The 24385-nt window shown below is 55.1% G+C and overlaps 3 protein-coding genes across 7 annotated transcripts; all 3 read left to right on the top strand.

Moving 5' to 3' along the window:
• The first annotated feature begins 3 nt into the window (after window positions 1–3).
• SLC10A3 (solute carrier family 10 member 3) lies at window positions 4–7197 on the top strand. Of its 5 annotated transcripts, XM_070066863.1 has the most exons (4): window positions 77–269; window positions 2212–3435; window positions 3855–4238; window positions 5444–7197. In XM_070066863.1, the coding sequence occupies exon 4, from the start codon at window positions 5582–5584 to the stop codon at window positions 6968–6970; it is 1389 nt and encodes a 462-aa protein (XP_069922964.1). In that variant the 5' UTR covers window positions 77–269; window positions 2212–3435; window positions 3855–4238; window positions 5444–5581; the 3' UTR covers window positions 6971–7197. The 5 variants fall into 5 exon arrangements, with proteins under 5 accessions (XP_008248517.2, XP_069922964.1, XP_008248514.2 ...); XM_051837498.2 differs by lacking the exons at window positions 77–269; window positions 2212–3435 and adding an exon at window positions 3517–3605 and having other exon boundaries at window positions 3855–4006; XM_070066864.1 differs by lacking the exons at window positions 77–269; window positions 2212–3435 and adding an exon at window positions 3517–3605.
• Window positions 7198–7999: 802 nt separating this feature from the next.
• UBL4A (ubiquitin like 4A) lies at window positions 8000–9013 on the top strand. Its single transcript, NM_001171381.1, has 4 exons — window positions 8000–8047; window positions 8249–8354; window positions 8572–8780; window positions 8903–9013. The coding sequence occupies exons 1-4, from the start codon at window positions 8000–8002 to the stop codon at window positions 9011–9013; spliced, it is 474 nt and encodes a 157-aa protein (NP_001164852.1).
• A 12470-nt stretch (window positions 9014–21483) lies between these two features.
• On the top strand, window positions 21484–22776 carry LAGE3 (L antigen family member 3). The gene is made up of 3 exons (XM_002722635.3): window positions 21484–21779; window positions 22052–22180; window positions 22461–22776. Exons 1-3 carry the CDS (start codon window positions 21571–21573, stop codon window positions 22573–22575), a joined length of 453 nt encoding a protein of 150 aa, XP_002722681.1. The 5' UTR covers window positions 21484–21570; the 3' UTR covers window positions 22576–22776.
• The last annotated feature ends 1609 nt before the right edge of the window (window positions 22777–24385 follow it).

Here is a 24385-nt window from a genome sequence, read left to right as displayed (position 1 = left end):
ATCAGTGGAGAGTCGGGGTGGTGCTCTGGGGAGGAGGGGCAGATGTCAGCAGCTCAGCCTCCACTGCCTTCCACAGCCAGCCTTTGTCTCCGGCCTCCCTGCAGGCGGCAGGCCCTACCCTGGGTCTGCAGCTGGTATCACATAGCCTTATCCAGGAGAGATGGTTGTACGCCCTGAGAGTGCAGCAAACTCACCCTCTGAGCACAGGCCTGTAGGGCAACTGTGTTTCCCACAGACTCTGGCTGCCTTTGGAGTTGGGGATGCAAAGGGTGAGTTGCGTGGGTCATTTGGGGTTTCGCTTGGGTTGGAGTCAAATGCTCTTTTTAAAAAATTTTTTTTATTTATTTGACAGGCAGAGTTACAGGCAGTGAGAGAGAGAGAGAGAAAGGTCTTCCCTCCATTGGTTCACTCCCCAAATGGCTGCAATGGCCGGAGCTGTGCCCATCTGAATCCAGGAGCCAGGTGCTTCCTCCTGGTCTCCCACACAGGCGCAGGGGCCCAAGCACTTGGGCCATCTTGCACCACTTTCCCAGGCCACAGCAGAGAGCTAGACTGGAAGAGCAACTGGGACTAGAACCAGCACCCATATGGGATGCCAGCGCCACAGGCGGAGGATTAACCTGGTGTGCCATGGCACTGGCCCCACAGTCAAATGCTCTTTATCAAGCGAGAACCACTAAAAGCTGAGTTAAGTGCCAGAGTGGCAGGATGTGGAGTTAGAGCCATGTGGTGTCCAGGACAAGGGGCCAGGGACAAAGCGAGTGTGATGCCACCTGTAAGGGCCATGCAAGAAACGTGAGGATGGCCCAGCAGCCACCAGCCAGTCCTGGCCCCATGCCAAGCACTCTATCTGTTGAGCAAAAAGCACAGAGCTCCCCCAGAGACCCCCTAGCTCCCAAATCTCCCGTTTCTTACAATCAGTGAAGCTCCAACTGTCTGCTTCCTTATCACCCAAAGCCCATCATTGCCTTTGAGGTTCACTCTGGGCGTACATTCTAGGAGTTTCGACAAAATTGTTTAATGGCCTGTATCCACGATGGTCATATGTATGCATTCATTTTTTAAACCTCTCCTTATGGGAAATTTGAAGCATTTCCAAAAGCAGAGAGAATGGTTCCAATGTGCTCGTCATGCACCTTCCATGGCACTCACCTGTACCCACCACAGCCCCCACATGCTGAAGCAAATAACTGAGTTCTCCCATCAATAGTTCAGTTAGGCACAGGTTTCCTACAAGTCCTCAAACAATGCTAGCTGTAAGTACTGCCACGATCCTCTTACACAGAATAGTCAAGGTCCTAGAGACCGGAGGAAAGGAGCCAGAAGTCCACATTCGTAGCTTGCCCCAAAGTGATGCCACTTCCCAGAACACCCCAAGCCTGGGAGGGGCATGGACTCCACTGTGCCTCTCAGACCATGCCTGTGATGGCCTGACCTTCCTCCCTTGGATCATTCAGTTCTCTTGTTCACCCAACATGCATTTATCAGGTGCTTGCATCGGGCTACACATTGTGCTGTATGCTCGGGATGCAGGAGTGAGCCACTGGCCCAGCCCCAGCCGCTGTGGGGGTGTGCCGGTGCTGAGGGTAGCCACCATCCCAGATGAAAGCAGCAAGTGGCTTTATCCGCAGCTCCGCCCCACCACCCCTGTGCCACACCTACCCTTTTGCAATTAGGACGTCATCTTCAGTTACCAGGGCCAGAATCCAAACTCAAAGTAGCATAAGCAAAAAGAGGAGGGGTCTTGATTGTTCCTACCCCAAAGCCTTCATGTGATTTCAACTCCAGTAAATCCGCGTTTGCATTTGCCAACATCCTGTCTCACGTGGGGGGCAATAATAATATGAAGCTACTTCACAAAATTCATGGAAAGTGGAATGACAAGTTTAGGGGTGGGCATTTGGCACAGCCATTAAGACCCCTCTTGGGATACCCACGTCCCATCCAGCATTTGCAGGGGCGAGTAGGAGCAGCCGTTAACTTTTGCCTGCCCAACATCAGGGTTCCGAGCTGAAGCGCATCTGTGTTGTCCAAGCTGTTGCTATTATTGGTTCTATCTGTTCTTAGTCCACATGACTTCTCTTTTATGCCTTCTCTTTGCATGCCTAGTCTGTGCCTCCCTTACTCATTCTCTTCTGAGATAAATTATTAACCTCCCAAACAAACTATGAACATTATCTCGCTTTTAATTTTTTTCCCTTTTTTCTGCAGACAAAGCCAGGGAATTCTTCATGTCAGACATGCCTCCAGCCCACTGTGCCCTTTTAGGGAAGGCTGATGTCATTGACTGACTGGCACCCAACAGATTGGTGGCTTTCAAGTGGCCAGGTCCTTCCAGGTGAATTTCACTGGACCCTCAGGCAGGCCCAAGAGGAGAGGCAGTTGGAATATGCAAATTCAGATTTCCTGCAAGGATACCACATCTTTTAGGTTTTCCTTCGCTGGCTCTTGCAGCTGACACACCCTTCTCAGTTTTATCCCAAACTCGGCCCTCTCGCCTGTGCTAGCTGTTAAGTGCTCCTTTTTTTTTTTTCTTTTTTTAACCTGAGGCCCGAGGAGGGGAGGAGAGTGGACTGGAGAGAAGTCCTCCCTGTGGGTGGCAGGAACCCAGACAATTGCCCCATCATCGCTGCCTCGCAGTGTCTGCATTAGTCAGAAGTTGGAGTTAGGCGCTGGCGCCGGCAAATGGAACCCAGATCCCGTCATGCAGTTAAGACACCCATCTCCCCATCCCGCAGCGCCAGTAAAAAAGAACATGTAAACATAAATTGACTATTATGATTATTGAAAAATTAAGTAGTACTATGGGCGCCCGCCAGGCATCCCCATCACAGCGAAACGGGAGGGTTGTTTTTTTTTTTTTTTTTCAGAGAAGTGTAGACGGAGCGTGTTGCCCCACAACTCTGGAGAACATCCAAATCCCGTTTAACCCTGCATTTTTTACTGCCTTTCGACATCTTTTCTGCACCGCCCCCTCCCCTTTCCATTTCATTTCTGCAAAGCCTCCAGTCCCTCTGCTGGTGGCGCCAAGCCCTGGTGAACGAGGGGCGAGTGCACTTAATGTTGAACAGTATGGAAATAGGCGCTGAGTCAATCTCACCAAAGCAGTGGGAACTCGACCCTAAACATCAGCGTGCCCAGAACCCTAACGCACGCAAGGCTCCCGTCCCTAGCGGCAGCCCGTGGGCGTCCCAGCCCTGGCGGCTGGCCGAGTGTCTCACTGGCCCGAGGTCACAGCGTAGTCGGGAGTGTTCGGGGCCCTCTCTCGGAACGGAATCAAGCCGGCAGTGGGCACAGGTTTGACCCGCAGCCACAGCCAGACTGAGGCCGCGCCTCACCAACCACGACTCAAGAAGCCGCCTCCCGGCACGCCCGCCGCGGCTCATGGTTCCCAGAAACGTCACTTCCGGTCTGAACCCTACGCAGCCACCGGAGGTGAGGAGGCCGTCGCGAGAGGGAGGAGCCCTGACGCGCGGGGCGGCACCCGCGCGGGGCGGGAATGGGCGGGGCCTCGGCGAGTGGGGCGGTGCCCCGGCGGGCCAAGCTCGCGGGTTTCGGCCGGCCCCGGCAGGCTCTGGTCTCAGGCTTCGCGGCCGCGGCGGCAGGTGAGAACCTGTGGCCGGGAAGGGGCAGGCGGGAGGCGGCCTCTGGCCCTGGCCCCGCATCGCGATCGCCCGCTCGGGCGTCCAGCTCGGCCGGGCCCGGCAGGGGAGGGCCGCCGCGCGTCGAGAGGCCTGGCACGGCTACAGGGCCCGGGAGTGACGCGAGGGAGCCTCCCGACCCCGAGAGCGCCCGGCCGGATCGCCAGCTTGCCAGCTGCAGGACGGCGACCCGCTCTCCCTTCCCACCCCCAGCTCCTGCCCCACCTCAGATCTTCCGGACTCCGGCAGTTACCCTAAGCCCGAACATTCGGCCGGCTTGTGTGGAGAAAGCATCGGGGCGGGAATTCCCTCTTATGCCTTGGGATGCATCTGCTCAAACTCTTCAGGCCCCTCAGGCAGACATGGTGAGGGATCTCAGCCACCCCGCCGCTGGGACTCAAAGCCGCCAGCCCCTCTGGAAAGATTGGTTATGGGGTGGATGGCCCTTAGCCTCTCCCTTCTGAACCGGTTCACACCACCTTGGTGGCTTCAGTCCTGGTGCCTTCGTCTTTCTCCCTCCACTTTGCTTCTTCCCCACTCTGGTTTCCCGGGCTCCCTCTTCAGCAGTGAGACACCAGGCTGGATCAGGCCTCCAGGGTAAGTGACCCAAACTGCAAGCCAGCAGAGGCCATGTCATCCTGGGTTAGGGACAGGGGAAACTCTCCAAAGGATAGGCCCCCTGCTTAACCTGCCCTCTACCCCGGTCTCAGGTGAGGAAGGGCCAAGGCCAACGGCGGCTGCAACTGATCGGCTGTAGAGAGGCAGGGGCTTCTTCCAAAACCAGGACATTACAGGGCATGAGGCACCTGCCAGGAGTGATGTAAACTCCTGTATCCTCAGCTTGGTCGCCCCACTTCTAGCACATGATGAGACAGGAGGCTGATGGCTGCCCGAACTGAAAAGCGGGAAGAGGTGAACCTCCTCCTTTCTCCAAGGCACCCGCCCCCTAGAAATGCTGGCAGTCCCGCTGAGCTTGTAAGGCCCTGCAGGGCCACATGTGAGGTGGGAGGGCACTCTGGAGCCCGAGCAGGGTCTCTCCGGTGTAGCAAAGAAGGCCTAGGCACTCGAAATCTGGGAGCAGCCATTTCTCTGGCCATTTCTCTGACAGGAGGAAAAGCCCTCCTACTGCAGTGGCCATGTGCTTTGACCTGACTCACTCCTGCTGCTCCTTCCTGCTCGCTGCCCCCCAGGACCTCCATGTCATCACTGTAGGGAACCAGAGCAGCACTGTTCCCAACCCTGTGTTGGGGGCAAACATCCACCCCCGGGGCCTGTGGCACAGTGGCTACCCACTGCTCACACAGCTTCGCCAACCATCTTGCACCTGCCAGATGACACCGAAACCCCCAGATCTGCTCTCTGGGGCTGGCTCAAGTCTCTCTTCCCCATTAGCACCTTTTGTTCTCATCCAGCAGTTCTCCTTGCTGCCCCCACTGTGGTATCCCGCAGCCCCGCTGTAGCGGCATCCCGAAGCCAGCGGGGATGGCACTCCCAAATCCCTTGGTGTTAGCACATCACTGCAAGGTCACCGTGATGGGCAAACTCAGGGAAATCAGCAGGCAGGGCAGCTGCATGGGAACGCCTCTGTGTAAGTGACCCCTTTAGAAGAGGCAATTTTGGTGGCAGAGGGGACAGCCAAATGGCACTCAAGGGCCAGCACTAGTCACTGCCTTTCCACGGCCAGACTTGGGGCAAGGGGCCCTGCCCAGTCTTCTGTCACGTGCACTTCTAGATCCCTGTGCTCCTGGGCTCCCACCTGCTCATCCTCACCAGCCTCCTTTCTGTGTCACTTCTGTCCCCAGGGAGAGCTCTGCCAATAAGAAGGGCAGCACAGGACCAGGACCGGCCCATGGACCCTCCTCAAGACAACACGGTGGGACTGGCAGGGATGCCCTCCTAAGCCGCCAAGGGCCTGGGCACACTGTCCTCCGGGAAGAGCCATGCTATTAAGGAGGGGCAGAGGTGGCTGCCAGCGTTGGCCTGGCTCCCTAGACCTGCTCAGAGCTGTCCTGCTGCTCGCCGGCCTGCTATGGGGTGCCCGTGGCAGCACAGCCCTGGGCCACACCATGCCACTGACCGAGGGCCGCTACCTGAGCATTGGGGACGGCTCTGTGATGGAGTTCGAGTTCCCCGAGGAGAGCGAGGGCATCATTGTGATCTCGAGCCAGTACCCGGGCCAGGCCAATGGGACAGGGCTTGGCCCCACACTGCGGGTCACATCCCTGGACACAGAGGTACTGACCATCAAGAATGTGAGTGCCATTAACTGGGGCAGTGGGGGTGGCTTTGTGGTAAGCATCCACTCTGGCCTGGCCGGGCTGGCCCCGCTCCACATTCAGCTCGTGGACCCGCACAAGGCGCCCCCCACACTGATTGAGGAGCGGAGAGATTTCTGCATCAAGGTCTCACCTGCTGAAGATGCCCCGGCCACCCTTGGCACTGAGCAGGCTCACTTCTCGGAGAACCCAATACTCTACCTGCTCTTGCCGCTTATCTTCGTGAACAAGTGTTCATTTGGCTGCAAAGTGGAACTGGAGGTTCTGAAGGGGCTCATGCAGAGCCCCCAGCCCGTGCTGCTGGGCCTCCTGGGCCAGTTTCTGGTCATGCCCTTCTACGCGTTCCTGATGGCCAAAGTCTTCATGCTGCCCAAGGCCCTGGCTCTGGGCCTCATCATCACCTGCTCATCTCCTGGCGGTGGGGGAAGCTACCTCTTCAGCCTCCTTCTCGGAGGCGATGTCACCTTGGCCATCTCCATGACTTTCATATCAACGGTGGCCGCCACTGGTTTCCTGCCGCTGTCCTCAGCCATCTACAGCCACCTGCTCAGCATCCATGAAACACTCCATGTGCCCATGTCCAAGATCCTGGGTACCCTGCTGTTCATCGCCATCCCCATAGCAGCAGGTGTGGTGATCAAGTCCAAGCTCCCCAAGTTCTCCCAGCTGCTGCTGCAGGTCATCAAGCCCTTCAGCTTTGTGCTGCTGCTGGGGGGCCTCTTCCTGGCCTATCGCATGGGGGTCTTCATCCTGGCAGGTGTCAGGCTACCCATCGTACTGGTGGGCCTCACAGTGCCGCTGGTTGGCCTCTTGGTGGGCTACTGCCTGGCCACATGTATGAAGCTGCCGGTGGCCCAGCGGCGGACAGTCAGCATTGAGGTAGGGGTGCAAAACAGCCTGCTAGCCCTGGCCATGCTGCAGCTGTCCCTCCGCCGCCTGCAAGCCGACTATGCCTCCCAGGCCCCCTTTATCGTGGCGCTGAGTGGCACCTCCGAGATGTTAGCCTTGGTCATTGGCCACTTCATCTACAGCAGCCTGTCCTCAGTGACTTGAGGCTCCTGGGTCAAGCTTTGTTCACCCCCAGCCCCTGTACTCCACCATCCCCACTGTTCTTGTGTACCAAAGGCCTTTAGTTCTCATGCACTATGCACTCTGAAAAATCCAGGCTTATTTTTTTTACTGATTTTTTTATTCTCCAGCTTTCAGTGCCAAAGAGGCCATGCTGAATTAGGTAGATGGGCACTGCCCAGAAAATATATTTCAATAAAAGAGAGAAACGAGCCTGGGTCCCTTCCAATCTTTGTCCTTTGGGACCTGGGTAGCTGTGGGCCAGGGAGGAGGGCCGACTTGGGTGACAGCGCACCGTGTGCCCCCTACCTCTGAGAAGTGGGCCTGGCTGGTTCCCCTGCCTGCTGCGAGGCACCGATGGGTTTTTGCAGCTATATAGTCTGGGAGACAAGGAGACAGGAAGACATCAGGCAGTGGGGCAAGCCTGGCAGCACTGGGTCATGCTTGGACTCGCCGAGAACCAGAGAATCGGGGTTTGCATCGACCTGCTCCACCAGCAGGCTGGGAATTGAGGGCGGGCCTGGCTGTCCGCGGGGGCGAGTGCGCCTCCTGGCCGGTCCTTTTCCCTAGCCTGTGTTCCCAGATGAAGCAAACCTGTCCCAACTCGTTTCTTCTCCCAGTTCTGGAAGTCTGAACCGGCTGCTTTCCCCGTACCGTGGCCGTGGCCAGCGGGGCGGGGCGGGGTTGGGGGCTGGGGGCAGAATCCGTCAGCCTGGGCGTTTCCCCCGTGTTTGCTAGGCGGGACCCCAAGGCGACCCCTCCTCCTGGGGCGCCGGCCCGAGGCGGCACGGAGGGGCTAGCGTGTGTCGTGGGTGACCAGGCGCGAGCTGGAGGCGGGACCGGGAGGTGGGGCGAGGCGCGCCCTGGGGGCGGGGCCAGGTCGCGCGGGCGGCGGGCGCGCCCCGCGCCGCTTCCGGCGGCGGCGGGCGGTTCCGGCGCGCGCCCGGGGCGGCGGCGCGCGGTGGGGGGCCGAAGGGGTGCGCGCCGGCCCTAGTGGACGCCGCCGTGGCCGCCATGCAGCTGACTGTGAAGGCGCTCCAGGGCCGCGAGTGCAACCTGCAGGTAGGGTCACCACCAGGCCCGGACCACTGTGCCGGGCTTGCGCATTCACGCCCTCTTGGAACAGGGCCGAGGGCGGGAATGGGACGGGCGGGCCAGCCAGGTCGGGGAGGCCGGGAGAGCTGCGCTCAGGAGGGGGACGCGAGGGCTCTGACGCCCTGGGTCGCGGACTCAACCCCTGCCTCCCACCCTCGGCCCGCTCAGGTGCCGGAGGACGAGCAGGTGTCCACGCTTAAGCAGCTGGTCTCCGAGAAGCTGAACGTCCCCGTGCGCCAGCAAAGGCTGCTGTTCAAGGGCAAGGCCCTGGCAGGTAAACCAGGGAGAGGAGACGCCCAGGGATCCCCGCAGGAAGTTGGGGGACGGATACACAGGCCGAGCCCGGGTAGCAGCGCGCCGACGCCCCTGCCAAGTACAGCTTGGCCTTCGCAGAGGTGGCTGAATCCACCAGAGCCAGATGCTACATCGTCGGTTCCCCCCGCCACCGCTGCAGCCGTGGGTAAGAAACCCCACCGATTTTTCTTTGGCAGATGGGAAACGACTGTCGGATTACAGCATCGGACCCAATTCCAAGCTGAACCTAGTGGTCAAACCTCTGGAGAAGGTGTTACTGGCGGAGGGCACTGCCCGGAGACTGGCCGACTCACCACCCCCGCCCGTCTGGCATCTGATCTCCAAAGTCCTGGCCCGCCACTTCAGCGCAGCCGATGCCAGCAGGGTCCTGGAACAACTACAGAGGGTGAGAAGGGTAGCCCTGGACTTCCGCTCCAGTCCCAGCTGCTCCCAGCCCCTAGGCGCCTCTGTCACAGTATCCCCTCCCCCACTGGCACCCCCTGAGCCCTCCTGGCCTTCTCTCCTCAGGATTATGAGAGGTCCCTGAGCCGCTTGACCCTGGATGACATCGAGCGCTTGGCCAGCCGCTTCCTGCACCCTGAAGGGACTGAGGCTATGGAGAAGGGCCTTTCCAAATAGCACTCGTGGACCGTGGGGAGGACCCGAGGCCGGGCCACAGCTGCATGTGCATTAAATGTGTTCTCATGTCGCAGTTTGGCTCATGACAATAGTAGCTCCCACGGACCTGGCTCTTGCTAGGTGCTAGGCACTGCTCAAAGTACTCGGCCTGGGCTCGCTCCCACACCCTGCAGAAGAGGTGAGACAGCACAGTGGAGGCCCCTAGCGATGAAGTGGGGAGCCGGGATCGCAGTCCAGCCAGCTCCCAGCGGTGCCTCACTGTGAGGAGAAAGGGGCTGTTTGGAAGCACGGGCTGTGGCGTTTCACATTGAGCCCACTGAGAATCAGCTTTTCAATGAGGCCTTGCCAAGCCTGGCCCCTGCCGCCCAGGCCTGTTACCCGACCCCTGCTGGGTCCAGCAGAGCCCTCGGCTCACCTTCACAGGACGCCAAGGGGCAGGCGGCCCTGGGCTCCCTCGGCTGCTCTTGATGAAGGAAAGGCAGGTTGGGAGCCTGGGAGCTGCAAAGTTACCCCAGCTTGGTGGTGTCACCTTGGGCAAGGCACGCTGCCATTTCGGTTCCCCAGCCACCGACTCTGTACAGTGAGGGCCAGCCCTCCAACCTGAATCCAGTTCCTTCATCCTTACCCCAGCCCGGGGCAGGAGTCTGTGTAGTGCTCCTCTCCTTGTGTTCAATAAACAAACTGAAGCCAAAAATGACACAGTGGCCCGAGATGTGGTGTCCTAGGCCTTGGTGACACAGCTCTTCTTTGGGGCATGCTGTCTGTTCAACTCCTGGAAGTGGGTCATTCACGCCCATTAGGATCTGGCATGTGACTTAGCAAGGCAGTGTCACAGCTAGGAGTCGCCCACAGCCTGGAAGGTAAACAGATGCTTCCCCCTCACTGGGGTGCCAAGGCTTTCACTTTGCATGGCCCTCCCTGTCAGAGAGGAAAACTCAGGTTGCTGGGGAGGGCACAGAGGTGTGTGCTGGTGGCACTAGCTCCTCTCTCACCCTGCCCAGATGCGCTGCAGGGCGTCTGATCACCTGCTCCCTGGAGGAGGACCCCTGGGACAGTGGAGTGGCGCTCAGCGTGCACAGGGCTGCACCTGCCTCCCGGGCCTCATGGGGCCGACACTCGGTCCCCAGGCTGGAAGAATGGACAGAGGCCTGACGGGTGAACGCTTTGAAGAGCAGCCAAAAACCTCTGGGGGTCTCAAGCCACAGGGCTCCATTTAGGAGAATTCTGGTCTGGTCACTCAGAGCATAAACTTAGCACTGCTCTCATTTATTCTGAGTCGGGAAACTTCTTTTGCACCAGAAGGAACCATGATAGCTAGACGGCTTTGGGTTTCCGATGGTTGGTTTAATACTAAAGGGAATTGGTTCTGTCAATTATGGAAACTTGCTGGCTTCTGAAACTGAAAAACCCAGAAGTACTGGCCGTGGCTGGGTAGTTTCCCCAACTACCGAGTTTCTTCTTGCCTCCCTCTGCGTTTCCCGCTATCTGCTTCATCTCAGGCCGCTACCTCCAAGGATTGAAAAATGGCTGCCTGCTACTTCCATGGAAGCCCTGGTTCGCAGCCCGCACTGAGGAGCACCTTCTCTCCTGCAGCTTCTGTCTCAGATGTCCCCAGCAAATAAACACTGTCATCTCATTGGTCAGAACTGGATGGTGCGTCCAATCTTTTGGTGGGGGTGCAATCTTGGGTGAGGGTTAGCATCCTATCGGGCTGCCCCTGGGGCTGGACATGGAGCCGGTTCGGTGGACACAGATGGGCCACAAGAGGGAGGAGGAGGTTGTGGAGGAGAGCAGAATGGTGGCTACAAACAGCAGCTGTCCACTGCTGGGAGCACTCGTGCGTCGGAAAGATGCCGACCACGTTGCAGGTAGTGAAAGAGGAAGGGCTGGAGGGAGCGAGCTCATGCGAGGGGAAGCGTTTTCTGAGGCACCGTGGTGTGTGTCTTCAGCGTTTGTACCTCTGACAGGAACTCACTGCCCCCAAGCAGGCAACGAGAGACTCACGAGAAGGTTGTTGAGTTCGTTATGCCAGTGCCTTCCCGCTCGGAGGGTGACAGGTTGCATGTCAGGTGGTCAGGAGACTGAGCTGGGCCAGGGAGGAGACAGCTTTCCCGGTGCACTGTCTGTATGGTTGGCAAGTGTGGTGAGTGGCTGCCTGTGGGGTGCGGACCACGCAGGGGGGTTCCTGCCGCCTCCAGGGGGAGCCTGGGAAAGAGTGGCCAGATGTGGTTTTGTCACCTTTGGAAAAGCTCGGTGGTGGCCATCTGCTGGATGGTTGAACATGGATGGGGAGAGCTCAGAGGGAACGTGGGCTTGGACACAGCCATGGAGGCGTGAGGACTCTTCAGGGTGGTTGCCAGGGCCTCACTGATGCAACTGATCAGAAAAAAGCTAAAAGGAAGACTAGGTGCCACTTGGTAGATAACATCGCACGGTTCCAAGTCCTTCCTGTGCAGAGTTGTCTCACGTCAGCCTCGCGTCGCTGCCATCTGCTGGGAAATGGAGAGTCAGCACTTGAATCTGGCTGTAGTCCAGTCCGAAGTCCTAACGACAAGCCGTGTCCAGCAGTCATCTGCGGGCAGGAAGTCCTAGAAGCCGTGAGGTTAGATGAGCTGTTTTTCCCGAGAGTGGCGTGAAAAGAGGGCACAGGATGAGTGCTGAGGACCTTCAACAACTGCAGGCGTGGAGGCTGCCACCTTCCACCCAGAGGTGCAGCGGGGGCAGAACTAGTAACCACGGGGCCGCTGCTGACGCTGAGGGGAGAGGACCCGAAGACGACGAGGAGGCAGTGGTGCTGACCAGGGCCCTCACGCTCCAAGAAGCCTGTGTTGTGTGGGGCTCGGGGGTGGGGTGGGAGTGGGTGTCGCTGGAGTTCAGCAGGCCGGGGAGGTGCCATGGGAAGCAAAGGCAGAAAGGTGGCACAGGCTTCCCTCCCCAGAGTCAGGGGAGCCATGCACACCTGCAGCCCCAAATACTGAGATCCTCCGCGAAAGGCTGGCGTGGTTACAGCAGGCACCCTGCCGCTGCAGGTTGCATATCTACCTCTAGAGATGGCACCCCCTGCCCCATGCAGAGCCCTTGGGGAGGGTCCCTGGGACAGTCCTGGAATCCCCAGCAACAAAGTCTGATCTCAGAGGGCCCAGATGAGCAGCCTCTCCAAACCAAGTGTCCTGGCGGCCTGCAAGGCCTCCAGGGTGTGCACTGTGGCAGGGCCCATGGAGTCTAGGTGCTCACCATCGGCTGGCACCTTGCAGGCATCCAGCACGGCCTCACTAGCTCCAGCAGGTTGCCTGGCAAGGTGCAGTTGGCAGAGAAAGCAGCAGCTAGGACGGCGGGATATGGGAGGCGTGCTCTGTCTCCCACTCACCCTTCTCCACAGGCGATCAGACACCAACAGTCTTTGAGGGCCCTGAGCCTTGATGCTGTGTCCTCCCTGCCCACACCCCTTCCAATGGCATCGGGCTGTTCCCTGCTGGGGCTGTAAGGTGCTGGCCGCCAGATGGCCCCTTGCAAAGTTGTTCACAAGGGAAGTGCCTAATGCTTGGAGATTTCATGAATACTCTGCTCCCCGACAGCCTTTATGATGGTCTCACCATCTGCTGGTGACCTGTGCCTCAACCAGTTATTAAAAACTGGGGGCCGGTGCCACGGCTCACTTGGCTAATCCTCTGCCTGCGACGCCGGATTCTGTCCCAGCTGCTCCTCTTCCAGTGCAGCTCTCTGCTGTGGCCCGGGAGTACAGTGGAGGATGACCCAGGTCCTTGGGCCCTGCACCCACACAGGAGACCAGGAGAAGCACCTGGCTCCTGGCTTCAGATCGGCACAGCGCACCAACCACAACACACCGGCCATAGCGGCCATTTGGGGGGTGAACCAATGGAAAGGAAGACCTTTCTCTCTCTCTCTCTCTGTCTCTCTCTCACTGTCTAAATCTGTAAAAAAAAAAAAAAAAATTTGGGAACTTAATCAATTAGTTTATTGGTGATTGCAAAATGGTGATTTTCTGGGCTTGCTTTCTACACTGCTTTGTTGTCACTTCACTATAAAGAGCATTCCTTTTACTCTGTTCTCTTCTTGATCACAAACTCATGTTTACTCAACAACTGAGAATCCAAGATTGTCATTTTTGGCCTAATTTTCTATTGGACTATGCGTAGAGTAATGTGCATAAATCATGTGTACAGCTCAGTAGATTTGCAAAGTGAGCACACCCATGCACACATCACAGTGCAGAACATTGCCAGCACGAGAGAACCACCCTCATGCTCACTCCCAGTTTTACTCCTGTCCAAAAGGTCTAATATCTTTTTGAGTGCTCAAGTTGTTCTAATGCTATTCTTTCAGACTGGTTCCTGTGTTGTTTTGCCATGGCCTATCCATCCTTCTGTTTTTCTTTATTTCTAATTCTTTTTTTATTTTTTTTTTTCAAAAGGCAGACAGAGAGAGATGGATCTTCCACATGCTGGTTCTCTCCTCAAATGTTCCCAACAGCCAAAGCTGGGCCAGGCTGAAGCCAAGAGCTGGGAACTCAATCCGGGTCAGTTTCCCATGTCGGTGGCAAGGACCCAAGTACTTGAGCCGTTATCTGCTGCCTTCCAGGGTGCACGTTAGCAGAAAGCTGCATCAGAAGCAGAGTGAGTAGCTGAGAGTGAAAGCAGGCACTCTGACATGGGATGCTGGCATCCCAAATGGCGATTCGACTGCTCTGCCAAATGCATGCCCCCTCTTTCTGTTTTTCAGTCATACCCTTACTTATGGGCACTACAAGATGCTCCAGGCTCATCTTGTGCTTCTTCCTGCTGCAGCCTAGGAACCAGCCATCTCTCCAAAGAACCCTAGCTCCTCTTAGCGGAAAATGGTACTTACAAAGCAAGATCTGCACATAGGATATGTTCACTGTTACTGGGATGTATGTCAGCTTATCACGACTATAACACAATACCCAAGCAGACCAACTTTACAAGGAAAAGAGGTTCACTTTGGCTCCCAGTTCTAAAGCTGCAAGATAAAGCCTCATCCAGCGATGGGCTTCTTGCTGGCAGAATCCGGAGGCTGTGCAGAGCTCCACATGGTGACAGACAGGGAATGTGTTTGTCTCTCTTGAAAGCCACTATGGGTTTGATTATGGGGCTCCACCCCAGCAACTTAATCCAATCCAATCACTATGCAAATTGGATTGAGTTTCTGCCCTGTTGGTACCATTAATGCAAGCCTTTGGGATTTAAACTTCTGTAGGAGTTCAGGGGCCAGGTGATATTCAAACAACAGCATAAGGTGCCACTGCTTTTAGATTCTTTCCTTATCTTTTTAAAAAGATTTATTCATTTGAGGGGCTGGTGCTGTGGCTCACTTGTTTAATCCTCCGCCTGCGGCGCCAGCATCCCATATAGGTGCCGGTTCTAGTCCCACTTGCTCCTCTTCTAGTCCAGCCCTCTGCTGTGGCCTGGGAAGGCAGTGGAAGATGGCCCAAGTGCTTGGGCTCCTGCACCCCATGGGAGACCTGGAAGAAGCACCTGGCTCCTGGCTTTGGATCGCACAGCACTGGCCGTAGCGGCCATTTGGAGAGTGAACCAATGGAAGGAAGACCTTTCTCTCTCTCTCTCTCTCTCTCTCTCTCTCTCACTGTCCATAACTCTACCTGTCAAATAAAAAAAAAGATTTATTTATTTGAAAGGGAGAGAGAGGGATAAATAGAGAGATCTTCCATCTGCTGGTTTACTCTCCAAATGGCTGCAATGGCCAGGGCAGGGCCAGGCCAAAGCCAGGAGCCAGGAGCTTCATCCAGGTCTCCCACTTGGGTGGCAGGAGCCCAAGCACTTGGGCCATTTTCTGCTGCTTTTCCAGGCACATTAGCAGGGAGCTGGATCAGAAGAGGAGCTTCCAGGACTGGAACCAACTCTCATGGGATATGGGTGTTGTAGGCAGCATCTTCCAAAAAAAAAAATTTGATTTTATTTATTTGAAAGAGTGGCAGAGAGAGGTAGAGACAGAGAGCAGAGAGAGAGAAAGAGAGAGAGAGGTCTTCTATCCGCTGGTTCACTCCCCAAATGTCACAGCAACTGGAGCTGAGCCGATCTGAAGCCGGGGCCAGGAGCTTCTTCTGGTTTTCCCACACAAGTGCAAGAGTACAAACACTTGGGCCATCTTCCACTGCTTTCCCAGGTGCATCACCAGGGAGCTGGGTCGGAAGTGGACCAGCCAGGACTTGAACTGGTGCCCATATGGGATGCTGGCGTTGTAGGCCGGAGCTTTAACCCAGTGAGCCACAGCACCAGCCCTGCAGGCAGCATCTTGACCCTCTGTACCACAACGTCAGTCCCCAGCTTTTAGATTCTCTCAATGCACAGAGAGAGTTAGGAAATTCTCAGGATGATTTCATTTATTTATTTATTTATTTATTTTAGAGGTAGAGTTATAGGTAGAGAGAGGGAGAGACAGAGAGAAAGGTCTTCCATCCACTGGTTCACTCCCCAAATGGCCACAACAGGTAGAACTGGGCCAATGCAAAGCCATGAGCCAGGAATTTCTTCCAGGTCTCCCAGGTGGGTGCAGGGGCTCAAGCACTTGGAGCTGGATCAGAAATGGAGCAGCCAGGACACGAACCGGCGCCCATAAGGGACGCTGGCGCCTCAGGCAGAGGCTTATCCTACTATGCCATAGCACCAGCCCCAGGAAATATTTTAAGAAATCACAAGTTTTCACACTTAAACCTCCAATTCCATTCCAGCATCACAGTTCTTTCTCTCCTTCCCCCCTTCCACAGTGAAAATTCTCATTTCTAACAACATTGAAATATTTGCTCCTTTGCTGTAGCAGATAGAGTCTGTCTTAAAGTACACCCAAAATAGCTTCACACTCATCACTGCATTATCAACAGCAAACATGCTAAGAGCAAAGCCAGTTTTCATTATCCTTAGACTATATCCCACAGAGGAATACAGTGAGAACAGGACTTAAAAGACAATTATAGCATTTGATTTTTTTCATTCTTTTAGTTTTTAAACAGCAAAGAATAGATATGGTTTAAAAATCAAAACTACATAAAAAGGCATATTCCAAGAAATCCCATACAGCAGCCAGCGCTGTGGCCCAGCAGATTATTAAGCTTCTGCCTACAATGCCTACATCATGTATGGACCCCAGTTCAATTCCTGGCTGCTCTCTGCTACTCCGCCTGGGAAAACAGTAGAAGACGGCCCAAATCCTTGGGACCCTGCACCCACCTGGGAGACTCAGATGGACTTCCAGGCCCCTGGATTTGGTCTGGCCGCAGCCCTGGTCGCTGCAGCCATTTAGGGAGTTAGCCAGTGGATGGAAGATTGTGTGTGTGTGTGTGTGTGTGTGTGTATGTGTGTCTCCTTTATCTAACTCTGTCTTTCAAAAAACAATCTTAAAGAAATTGCATACATATCTCAGCCCCTATAAATGACTATTTTTAATTAGTTTCTGGTTTATCCTTCCTATATCTGATTTTTTTTTCTTTTTTTAATATTTATTTATTTTACTTGAAAGTAAAAGTTACAGAGAGGCAGAGGCAGAGAGACAGAGTGTCTTCCATCTGCTGGTTCACTCCCCAAATGACCACAATGGCCTGAGCTGGGTGGATCCGAAGCCAGGAGCTTCTTCCAGGTCTCCCACGTGGGTGCAGGGGCCCAAAGGCTTGGATCATCTTCTACTGCTTTCTCAGACCATAGCAGAGAATTGGATCGAAGTAGAGTAGCCGGGATTTGAACCAGCGCCCATATGGGATGCCGGCACTGCAGGCGGCGGCTTTACCCACTGTGCCACAGAGCCGGCCCCCTGATTTGTTTTTCAATAAGCATGTGTATCTGCGAGTGTGTGTTATGTGTGTGTGTGGGGGGGGTGAGGGTATGTGTCCACTGCACTTTTTGTTACATGACAATATACTCGAAATCCTTTCGTCATTAGAGATTTTCATTCTTTTTACTCTTTATAAAGAATTTTTTATATTTATATATTATATTTTATTTATATATATTCTTTTATTTATTTATTTGAAAGGCAAGGTTACAGAGAGGCAGAAGGTGGGGGGGCGGGGGAGAGAGAGAGAGGTCTTCCATCCGCTGATTCGCTCCCCAGATGGCCGCAATGGCCAGAGCTGTGATGGTCCAAAGCCAGGAGCCAGGAGCTTCTTCCGGATCTCCCATGTGCTTATAGGGGCCCAAGGACTTGAGCCATCTTCTACTGCTTTCCCAGGCCATAGCAGAGAGCTGGATGGGAAGTGGAGCAGCCAGGACTCGAACCAGTGCCCATATGGGATGCTGGTACTGCAGGCAGAGGCTTAGCCCATGACACCATAGCGCTGGCCTCAAGATTTTCATTTTTATTTGATTGCTGCATAAGACTACTGTGTGAACATAATATATTTTATTTTTCCAGGCTCCTGCTGATGGATGTGAATATACAAATGTGTCCAATAGTTTCGATTAGCATTTATGTTGCAATTGCTTGGTGTTTGTGAAGTAGTCTCACATGTAGGATTGCAGAGTGCAGACACACATGGAGCACAGCAAGGCTTGTACTTCCTACTTTGTTTCATTCAACAAGCAACAAAGTGGCTACTGCATCTACTAAGTACTGGAGATCCAGCACTGAACAAGATGATTAGGAGTAGCATGCAGCAAAGTGAAATCAGCAAATGCTGAAGAGTGCCTGGGGGTACTGGGTTATCCTAGTGACTGGAGGCCTCTGGGAGGTGAGGTGGAAACCAAGTTCCCTATGGTGAGGAGTCAGCCATGGGAAACACTGGGGGCAGAGCCTCACAAAACACATACAAAGGGCTGGGTGCGGGGCAGGCCCCCGGAGCTGCAGAGAATGAAGGGCAGGAAGGAGAGGTGAGAGGCATAAAAGGAGCTGGGATCCAGGTCACATGGGCTTTTCTAAGCCACAGCAGCAAGTCTGGGTTGTTTTGGTGTTTAAGCAAGAATGTCATCTGATGTGATTTTTACTAGAACTTGGAAACTCAAGTTTCAAGCCTGTGGAGAGCAGGCTGTGGAAGGTAAGTGCACGGAATCACCAGTCATAAAGCTGTCGAAGGGGGCTGGGAAGGCAGCAGAGGATTCCCAAGTGCTCGGGTCCCTGCCGCCTATGTAGGAGACTTGCATTGACTTCTCGACTCCTGGCTTCTGCCTGACTGAGCCCTGGCTACTGTGGGCATTTGGGGAATAAAGCAGCAGATAAAAGATCTCGCGCGCGCGCTCACTCTTGTCTTCCAAATAAATAAATCTTTTCAAAAAAAACCTGCAGAAGGGCCAAAGTTGTGGCCGAGTGGGTTAAACTGCCGCTTGTGACACTTGTTAGGCCGCCACAAAACACACCAAACACCGGAGTAAGGGAAAGGGGTTTATTGGGGAAACCCCGCAGGCTGGAGGGGAGGGGCCAAGAGGAAAAAGGGAGAGAAGGAGAGTATAAGAGAGACAGAGAGGAGAGGAGCTAGCGAGGAGAGAAGAGAGAGCGAGCAGGAGAGACAAGAGGAGGCGAGGGGAGGAGAGGAGAGCAGAGGAGCCAAGAGAGCCACGTGTTCCGGAGGGCAGGCAGGGAAGCAGGAGCAGCGAATTAGGATGGGGGAGGAGCTTGACACCGGTGGTTGGGCCATGTGGCCACCTGGCTTCCCGCAATGGCGGCTGGGGCTAGAGCCTAGGATGGTGTCAGGGTGTAGATTGCGCCATAGATAAAACTGCGCCATTTTCCTAACTACACTGGCATCTCATGTGGGTGCCAGTTTGAGTCCCAGCTGTTGCACTTCTGATCCAGCTTCCAGCTAATGCGCCTGGAAAGCAGTGGAAGATGGCCTAAGTACTTGGGCCCCTGCATCCACGTGGGAGACCTGGCTCCTGACTGGCCGGGACCTGACTGTTGCAGTTGTTTGGGGGGAGTGAACCAGCAGATGGAAGACCTTTCTCTCTCCCTCCCTCTCTGTAATTCTGCTTTTCAAATAAAGGAATAAATCTTGGGGGGGGGGGATTTATTTATTTATTTATTTGAAAGGCAGAGTTACAGAGAGAAAGGGAGGGAGGGAGAGAGACTGCTGCACTCCCCAAAAGGCTGCCACAGCCAGGTCTGGGCCAGGCCAAAGTCAGGAACCTGGAACTCTGCTACTAGTGGAGGGGAGTGCTGTTGCCGGGGTTAGTTTCTTAGGTTCTTTTCCTCCCTTTAGTATAGAATTAAAAAACAGGAAACAGTATGCAAAGAAGCAGATACTTTTATTTGATTGGAGGTGCCCATCAGATGGGAGGTGGTTTCACATACTATATGTTGATTGGCTTAGGAATCATGGAGATAGTGGGGGGCTCCTGGAAGCAGCCTGACTCCCTCTAAAGGCTCAGCCCCCTCCTCTGCCGGCTCTGGGTGAAGGATTGCCCCCCCCCACCCTGAAGGTGTGATGGAAAGCTGCAAGGTCACACATGCGCAAAGAAGCTATTAGTGGGGGGGGGGGGGGCTGCCGGTCGGTCTAGAGACATTTTACCTATATCTGAGGGGCACACGTGCCCCCAGCCCCACTGGACGGGCTCAAATTCCATCCTGGTCTCCCACAAGGGTAGCAGGGGCCCAAGGACCTGAGCCATCAAATGCTAAATGCCCAGAGCGCAGTGTTTCTGGATACAGGCCCTCTGCTTCTCCATCCCCCTCCCTCTGTGGGATAAGGCTGCCAGGAGGGTTTCCGGGGCATTGAATTCCTGAAATTCCTCCCAGACCTTCATCAGCACAGTGTGGCTGGACCTTAATAGCCCTCTTGGCTGGAGGTGGGAAAAATTCCCTCAAGCTGCCCCTGGGGGAGGGCTGGGTCTGCTAAGGAGGTGATGCAATGTGCGAATGCACGTTCTGGTGCAGATGCTGGTCTGCTTCCAAGGCTCGCATCTACACTTTTTCTCATTCATCCACACCAAAAATCCCACTTTCTCTGGCCCCTCTTGTTAGCAGAGTTGTGTGGAATGGAAGTTCTTGCCTTCACGCAAAAGAGAAGTCAGATGTGAGAGAGTCGTCAGCAAGGCGTAACACTAGGCAGGGCACGTGTCGGAACTGGGCACCTGAGCGAGTGTCCAGTCATTCAGAATGGGGAGGGCAAGGTTCAGCGGCTAGAACTTTCCTGATGGGCCAAGCGCCAAAGAACCAAGAGCTGAGCTGAGAGCCCAGTCCGCACTGAGACCGGGCCTTCTGAGGGACTGGGGTCCAGTTCTTCCCTGTTTCTCTTCCCCGCAAGGGCTTTGCTGGGTGTGAAATGGGTGAAATCCCTCCCAAAGTTTTATTACCCAGTTATCAGACTGAGCAGCCTGCTTAGCGCCAGACAGAGGGTTCTCCTGGGGTGCCTTTTTGGGAGGCAAGGCTGGGGCCACCAATAAAGTGACGGGGGTGGACAGGGCTTTGTCGTGTAAAAAAATACAGGACTGCTGCCCAAGTGCACGTCCCAGGCTGCTACATTGCTTTCCACCAGGGCTTTGTTTTCCTTAGGCCCTCTTCACACACACAGCTAATCTCTCCCTTGCTACCTAACAGCCTCACACACAGTCTGAGATCGATCTTGTTACCTAACAGAACGAACTGATACAATGGAACTACGATACATTTGGCAAACTTCAGCGACGGAAAAAAAATCTAGAGCCAAGGTGGCGTTGTAGTTTACCAGGTAAGGCTGTAGCCAGCAACGCTATGAAATGGTTGCTCCTCTTCCAATCCAGCTCTCTGCTGTGGCCTGGGAAAGCAGTAGAAGATGGCCCCGGTCCTTGGGCCCCTGCACCTGTGTGGGACACCCTGAAGAAGCTCCTGACTTTGGATTGGCGCAGCTCTGGCAGTTGCGGGCAACTGGTGAACCAGTGGATGGAAGACCTCTTTCTCTTTCAAATAAATCTATTTAAAATTTATTTATTTGAAAGATAGGGTTAGACAGTGAGAGAAAGAGACAGAGAGAAGGTCTCCCCAAATGGCCGCTACGGCTGGCGCTGCGCCGATCCGAAGCCAGGAGCCAGGTGCCTCTCCTGGTCTCCCATGCGGGTGCAGGCACCCAAGCACTTGGGCCATCCTCCACTGCACTCCCGGCCACAGCAGAGAGCTGGAGAGAAGAGGAGCAACCGGGACTAGAACCCAGCGCCCGTATGGGATGCCGGCGCCGCAGGCGGAGGATTAACCAAGTGAGCCACAGCGCCGGCCCCAAAATAAATAAATCTTAAAAAAAATATATATTGCAGCTCAGTTTCTCCAGGGCCTGTGGGTACCAGCAGCGCTGTGTTGTCGGGAACCGACCACGCATCTGCCTGCTTCACTGGAGGTATGTTCTGGCTAGCGCACTAGCATCGAATCACGAATGCAGTGTTTCTGAAGCTGCCAGGGTCTCCAAGAGCCCCCACGTTGGGCCACTATCGCGGGAACTCACGAGGCGTCCCAACAGCCTCGTCAAAGGTGTGTTTGCGCAGGCGCGCGTGGACGTGGTCGTGCGCGAGGGGCGGAGCTTCAGGAGGGCGGGCAATCTACGAAGCTCCTGGAGATGGCGGGCCGTGGCGCAGCGCCCTGAGGGTGGGGTTGAGGGCGGGGCAGCGGCAGCCATGCAGGCTGCGGACGCAGGCGCAGGCGGCGTGGCGGGCGGCGCTCACACCCAGCGTGGACGGCGTGGCCGCGACTTTCCCGATGGTACCGACACAGAAGCAGCTGCAGCCCGTGGAACTCGAGAAGTCGCGCAGGCACCGCACGCTGCCGTTCCGGGCGGAGACGCCGCGACAGCAGCCGCAAGCCCGGGAATGCGACCACACTCCTTGTATCCTGCGGGAGGGGCACAGTGGGGGAAGGGGGTGGAGGCTGCCCGTGGTGGGGGCAGGGTAGCCTGGAACAGAAGGTGGGAAGGGCGAGTGGGAGGACCGGTAGCACAGAAAGAAGAGCAGGGTAATCGGAGCCGCCCGGATGGCTGTGGGATTAAAGCGTTAGCCAGTGGGGGGCGCCCGAGAGAGGTCATGGAAGCCGTCAGAAGAGCCAGGGAAACAGACTCGGGCAAAGTCGCTTCCGATGGTGCCTTTACCAAACCTCCACCAGTACCCTCAGTGTGCCTTTTCCCACCCGTCTGGAGGCAGAAATCGCCTGTGAGTCCCTGGCTCCAGATGCTGAGCCTCACCCAGAAGCGATTGGAAAGGACCTCGCAGTGACCGGCACCGTCCTGGCGGTGTAAATGCTTCCGGGGGCCGGGGGTGGGGTGGCAGGAGTGGGGGAGCGGGAGGCGGTGAGGGGAAGGCAACAGGGGATGTGGCCATTCTCCACTGAGAGGTAGGCTGGGAGGCCTGGAGGCACTCCGGGGGAAGTCTAAGGAGCAGGTCTGGGACGCTGCCCGAGAGGCCCTGTAATACCGGGGCTTCCAGGATCTGCTGCACTGGATGCCTGAGGGGTAGAGCAAGGGATGTGGGCAGCTACTGTCCCCGACTTGATTTTCTTGTTCCTTCCCTTTTAGCCGCTGGACAGCTAAAGATCCTCGCCTCCTCCGAGTTTCCATCATCAGCTTTCTTGAGCAGCTTTCCCTGGTGGTGCGCACCCTGCAGCGCTTCGGGCCTCCCGTTGCCCGCTAAGACTGGACTGGGTAAAGGGGCCCAGTTGTTACCTTGCTCGCCTCCTAGAAAATGTGTCTCCCTAGGGCGATCATGCCCGAAGCAGGATGGGGCCTAATGGCTTGCCTGCATTGGGTTCTGGGTGCTCAAGATCTGTTTGTTTTCACCAGTGCTTAAATGTTTGCTACCACAGAAAATAAAACTGACCTCTTCCCAGTTTCATATCCTTTTCACATACAAATATCCTTGCCATTGTCCTGGAGTTGCAGTGGAAGAAACGAGATTCACATGTTTAAGAAATGCAAGTTGGGGGCCGGCGCCGCGGCTCACTAGGCTAATCCTCAGCCTTGCGGCACCGGCACACCGGGTTCTAGTCCCGGTCGGGGCGCCGGATTCTGTCCTGGTTGCCCCTCTTCCAGGCCAGCTCTCTGCTGTGGCCAGGGAGTGCAGTGGAGGATGGCCCAAGTGCTTGGGCCCTGCACCCCATGGGAGACCAGGAGAAGCACCTGGCTCCTGCCATCGGATCAGCATGGTGCACCGGCCGCGGCGGCCATTGGAGGGTGAACCAACGGCAAAGGAAGACCTTTCTCTCTGTTTCTCTCTCTCACTGTCCACTCTGCCTGTCAAAAAATAAAAATAAATAAAAAAAAATGCAAGTTGGGGCTGGTGTTGAGGGACAGTGGGTTAAGCTGCCACCTACGTTGCTGGCATCCCGTATAAGTACCAGTTTGAGTCCCAGCTGCTCTACTTCCCATCCACCTTCCTGCCAATGCCCCTGGAAAAGCAGCATAACATGGCCCAAATCCTTGGGCCCCTACCACCCATGTGTGAAACCCAGATAGAGTTCCAGGTTCCTGGCTTCAGTCTGGTCCATTTGTGTGGTGAACCATCACACCTTTCTCTGTGTCACTTGTTCAAATAAATAAATCTTAAAGGTAAAATTTAATTGTAGACAATTTAAGAAATAGAACAGGAAAATAAACAATTGGCCTTACCATTCAGCATTTGCTGTCAATGTTTTTGAATATTTCCTTCCTTTTAGACCTGTACTTATATAGCAAATATGCAGTGGTAATATATATAAAGTTTTACAAGTTTAGCACTAAGCTTTTCCTGATATCTTTAAAAGTCAGCATGAGGGGCCAGTGCTGTGGCGTAGTGGGTGAAGCCACCCGCCTGCAATGCCAGCATCCCATGTGGGCACTGGTTCAAGTCCTACTTGCTCCACTTCCGATCCAGCTCGTTACTAATATACTGGGAGAGCAGTGGAAGATGACCCAAGTCCTTGGGCCCCTGCACCCATGTGGGAGACCTGGAAGAAGCTCCTGGCTCCTGGCTTTGGTCTGACCCAGCCCTGTCTGTTGTGGCCAGTGTGGGAGTGAACCATCGGATGGAAGATTCTGACTCCCCCCCTGCCCCGTAACTCTTTTTTATTTAAAGATTTATTTATTTGAGAGGCAGAATTACAGAGAGAGACAGAAAGGTCTTCCATCTGCTGGTTCTGTCCCCAAACAGTTGCAACAGTGAAACTGGGCCGATCAGGAGCCCGAGTACTTGGGCTATCTTGCACTGCTTCCCCAGATCACAGCAGAGAGCTGGATCGGAAGTGGAGCAGCCAGGACTCGAACCAGCACCCATATGGGATGCCAGTGCCACAGGTAGAGACTTAACCCGCTATACTATAGCACCGACCCCTGTAACTCTTTCAAATAAATCAATCTTTTTAAAAAATAAAGTCTACATGAATGTTTACTCTTTCTTAGAATTCTTCAGAAACATTAATTTATCGATACATAAAAGGTGTTACAGGAATAGGCATTTGACCCAGCAG

The sequence above is a fragment of the Oryctolagus cuniculus genome, chromosome X (assembly GCF_964237555.1).
Source record: "Oryctolagus cuniculus chromosome X, mOryCun1.1, whole genome shotgun sequence".
NCBI lineage: Eukaryota > Metazoa > Chordata > Mammalia > Lagomorpha > Leporidae > Oryctolagus > Oryctolagus cuniculus.
This window is presented reverse-complemented; position numbering and strand designations above follow the sequence as displayed.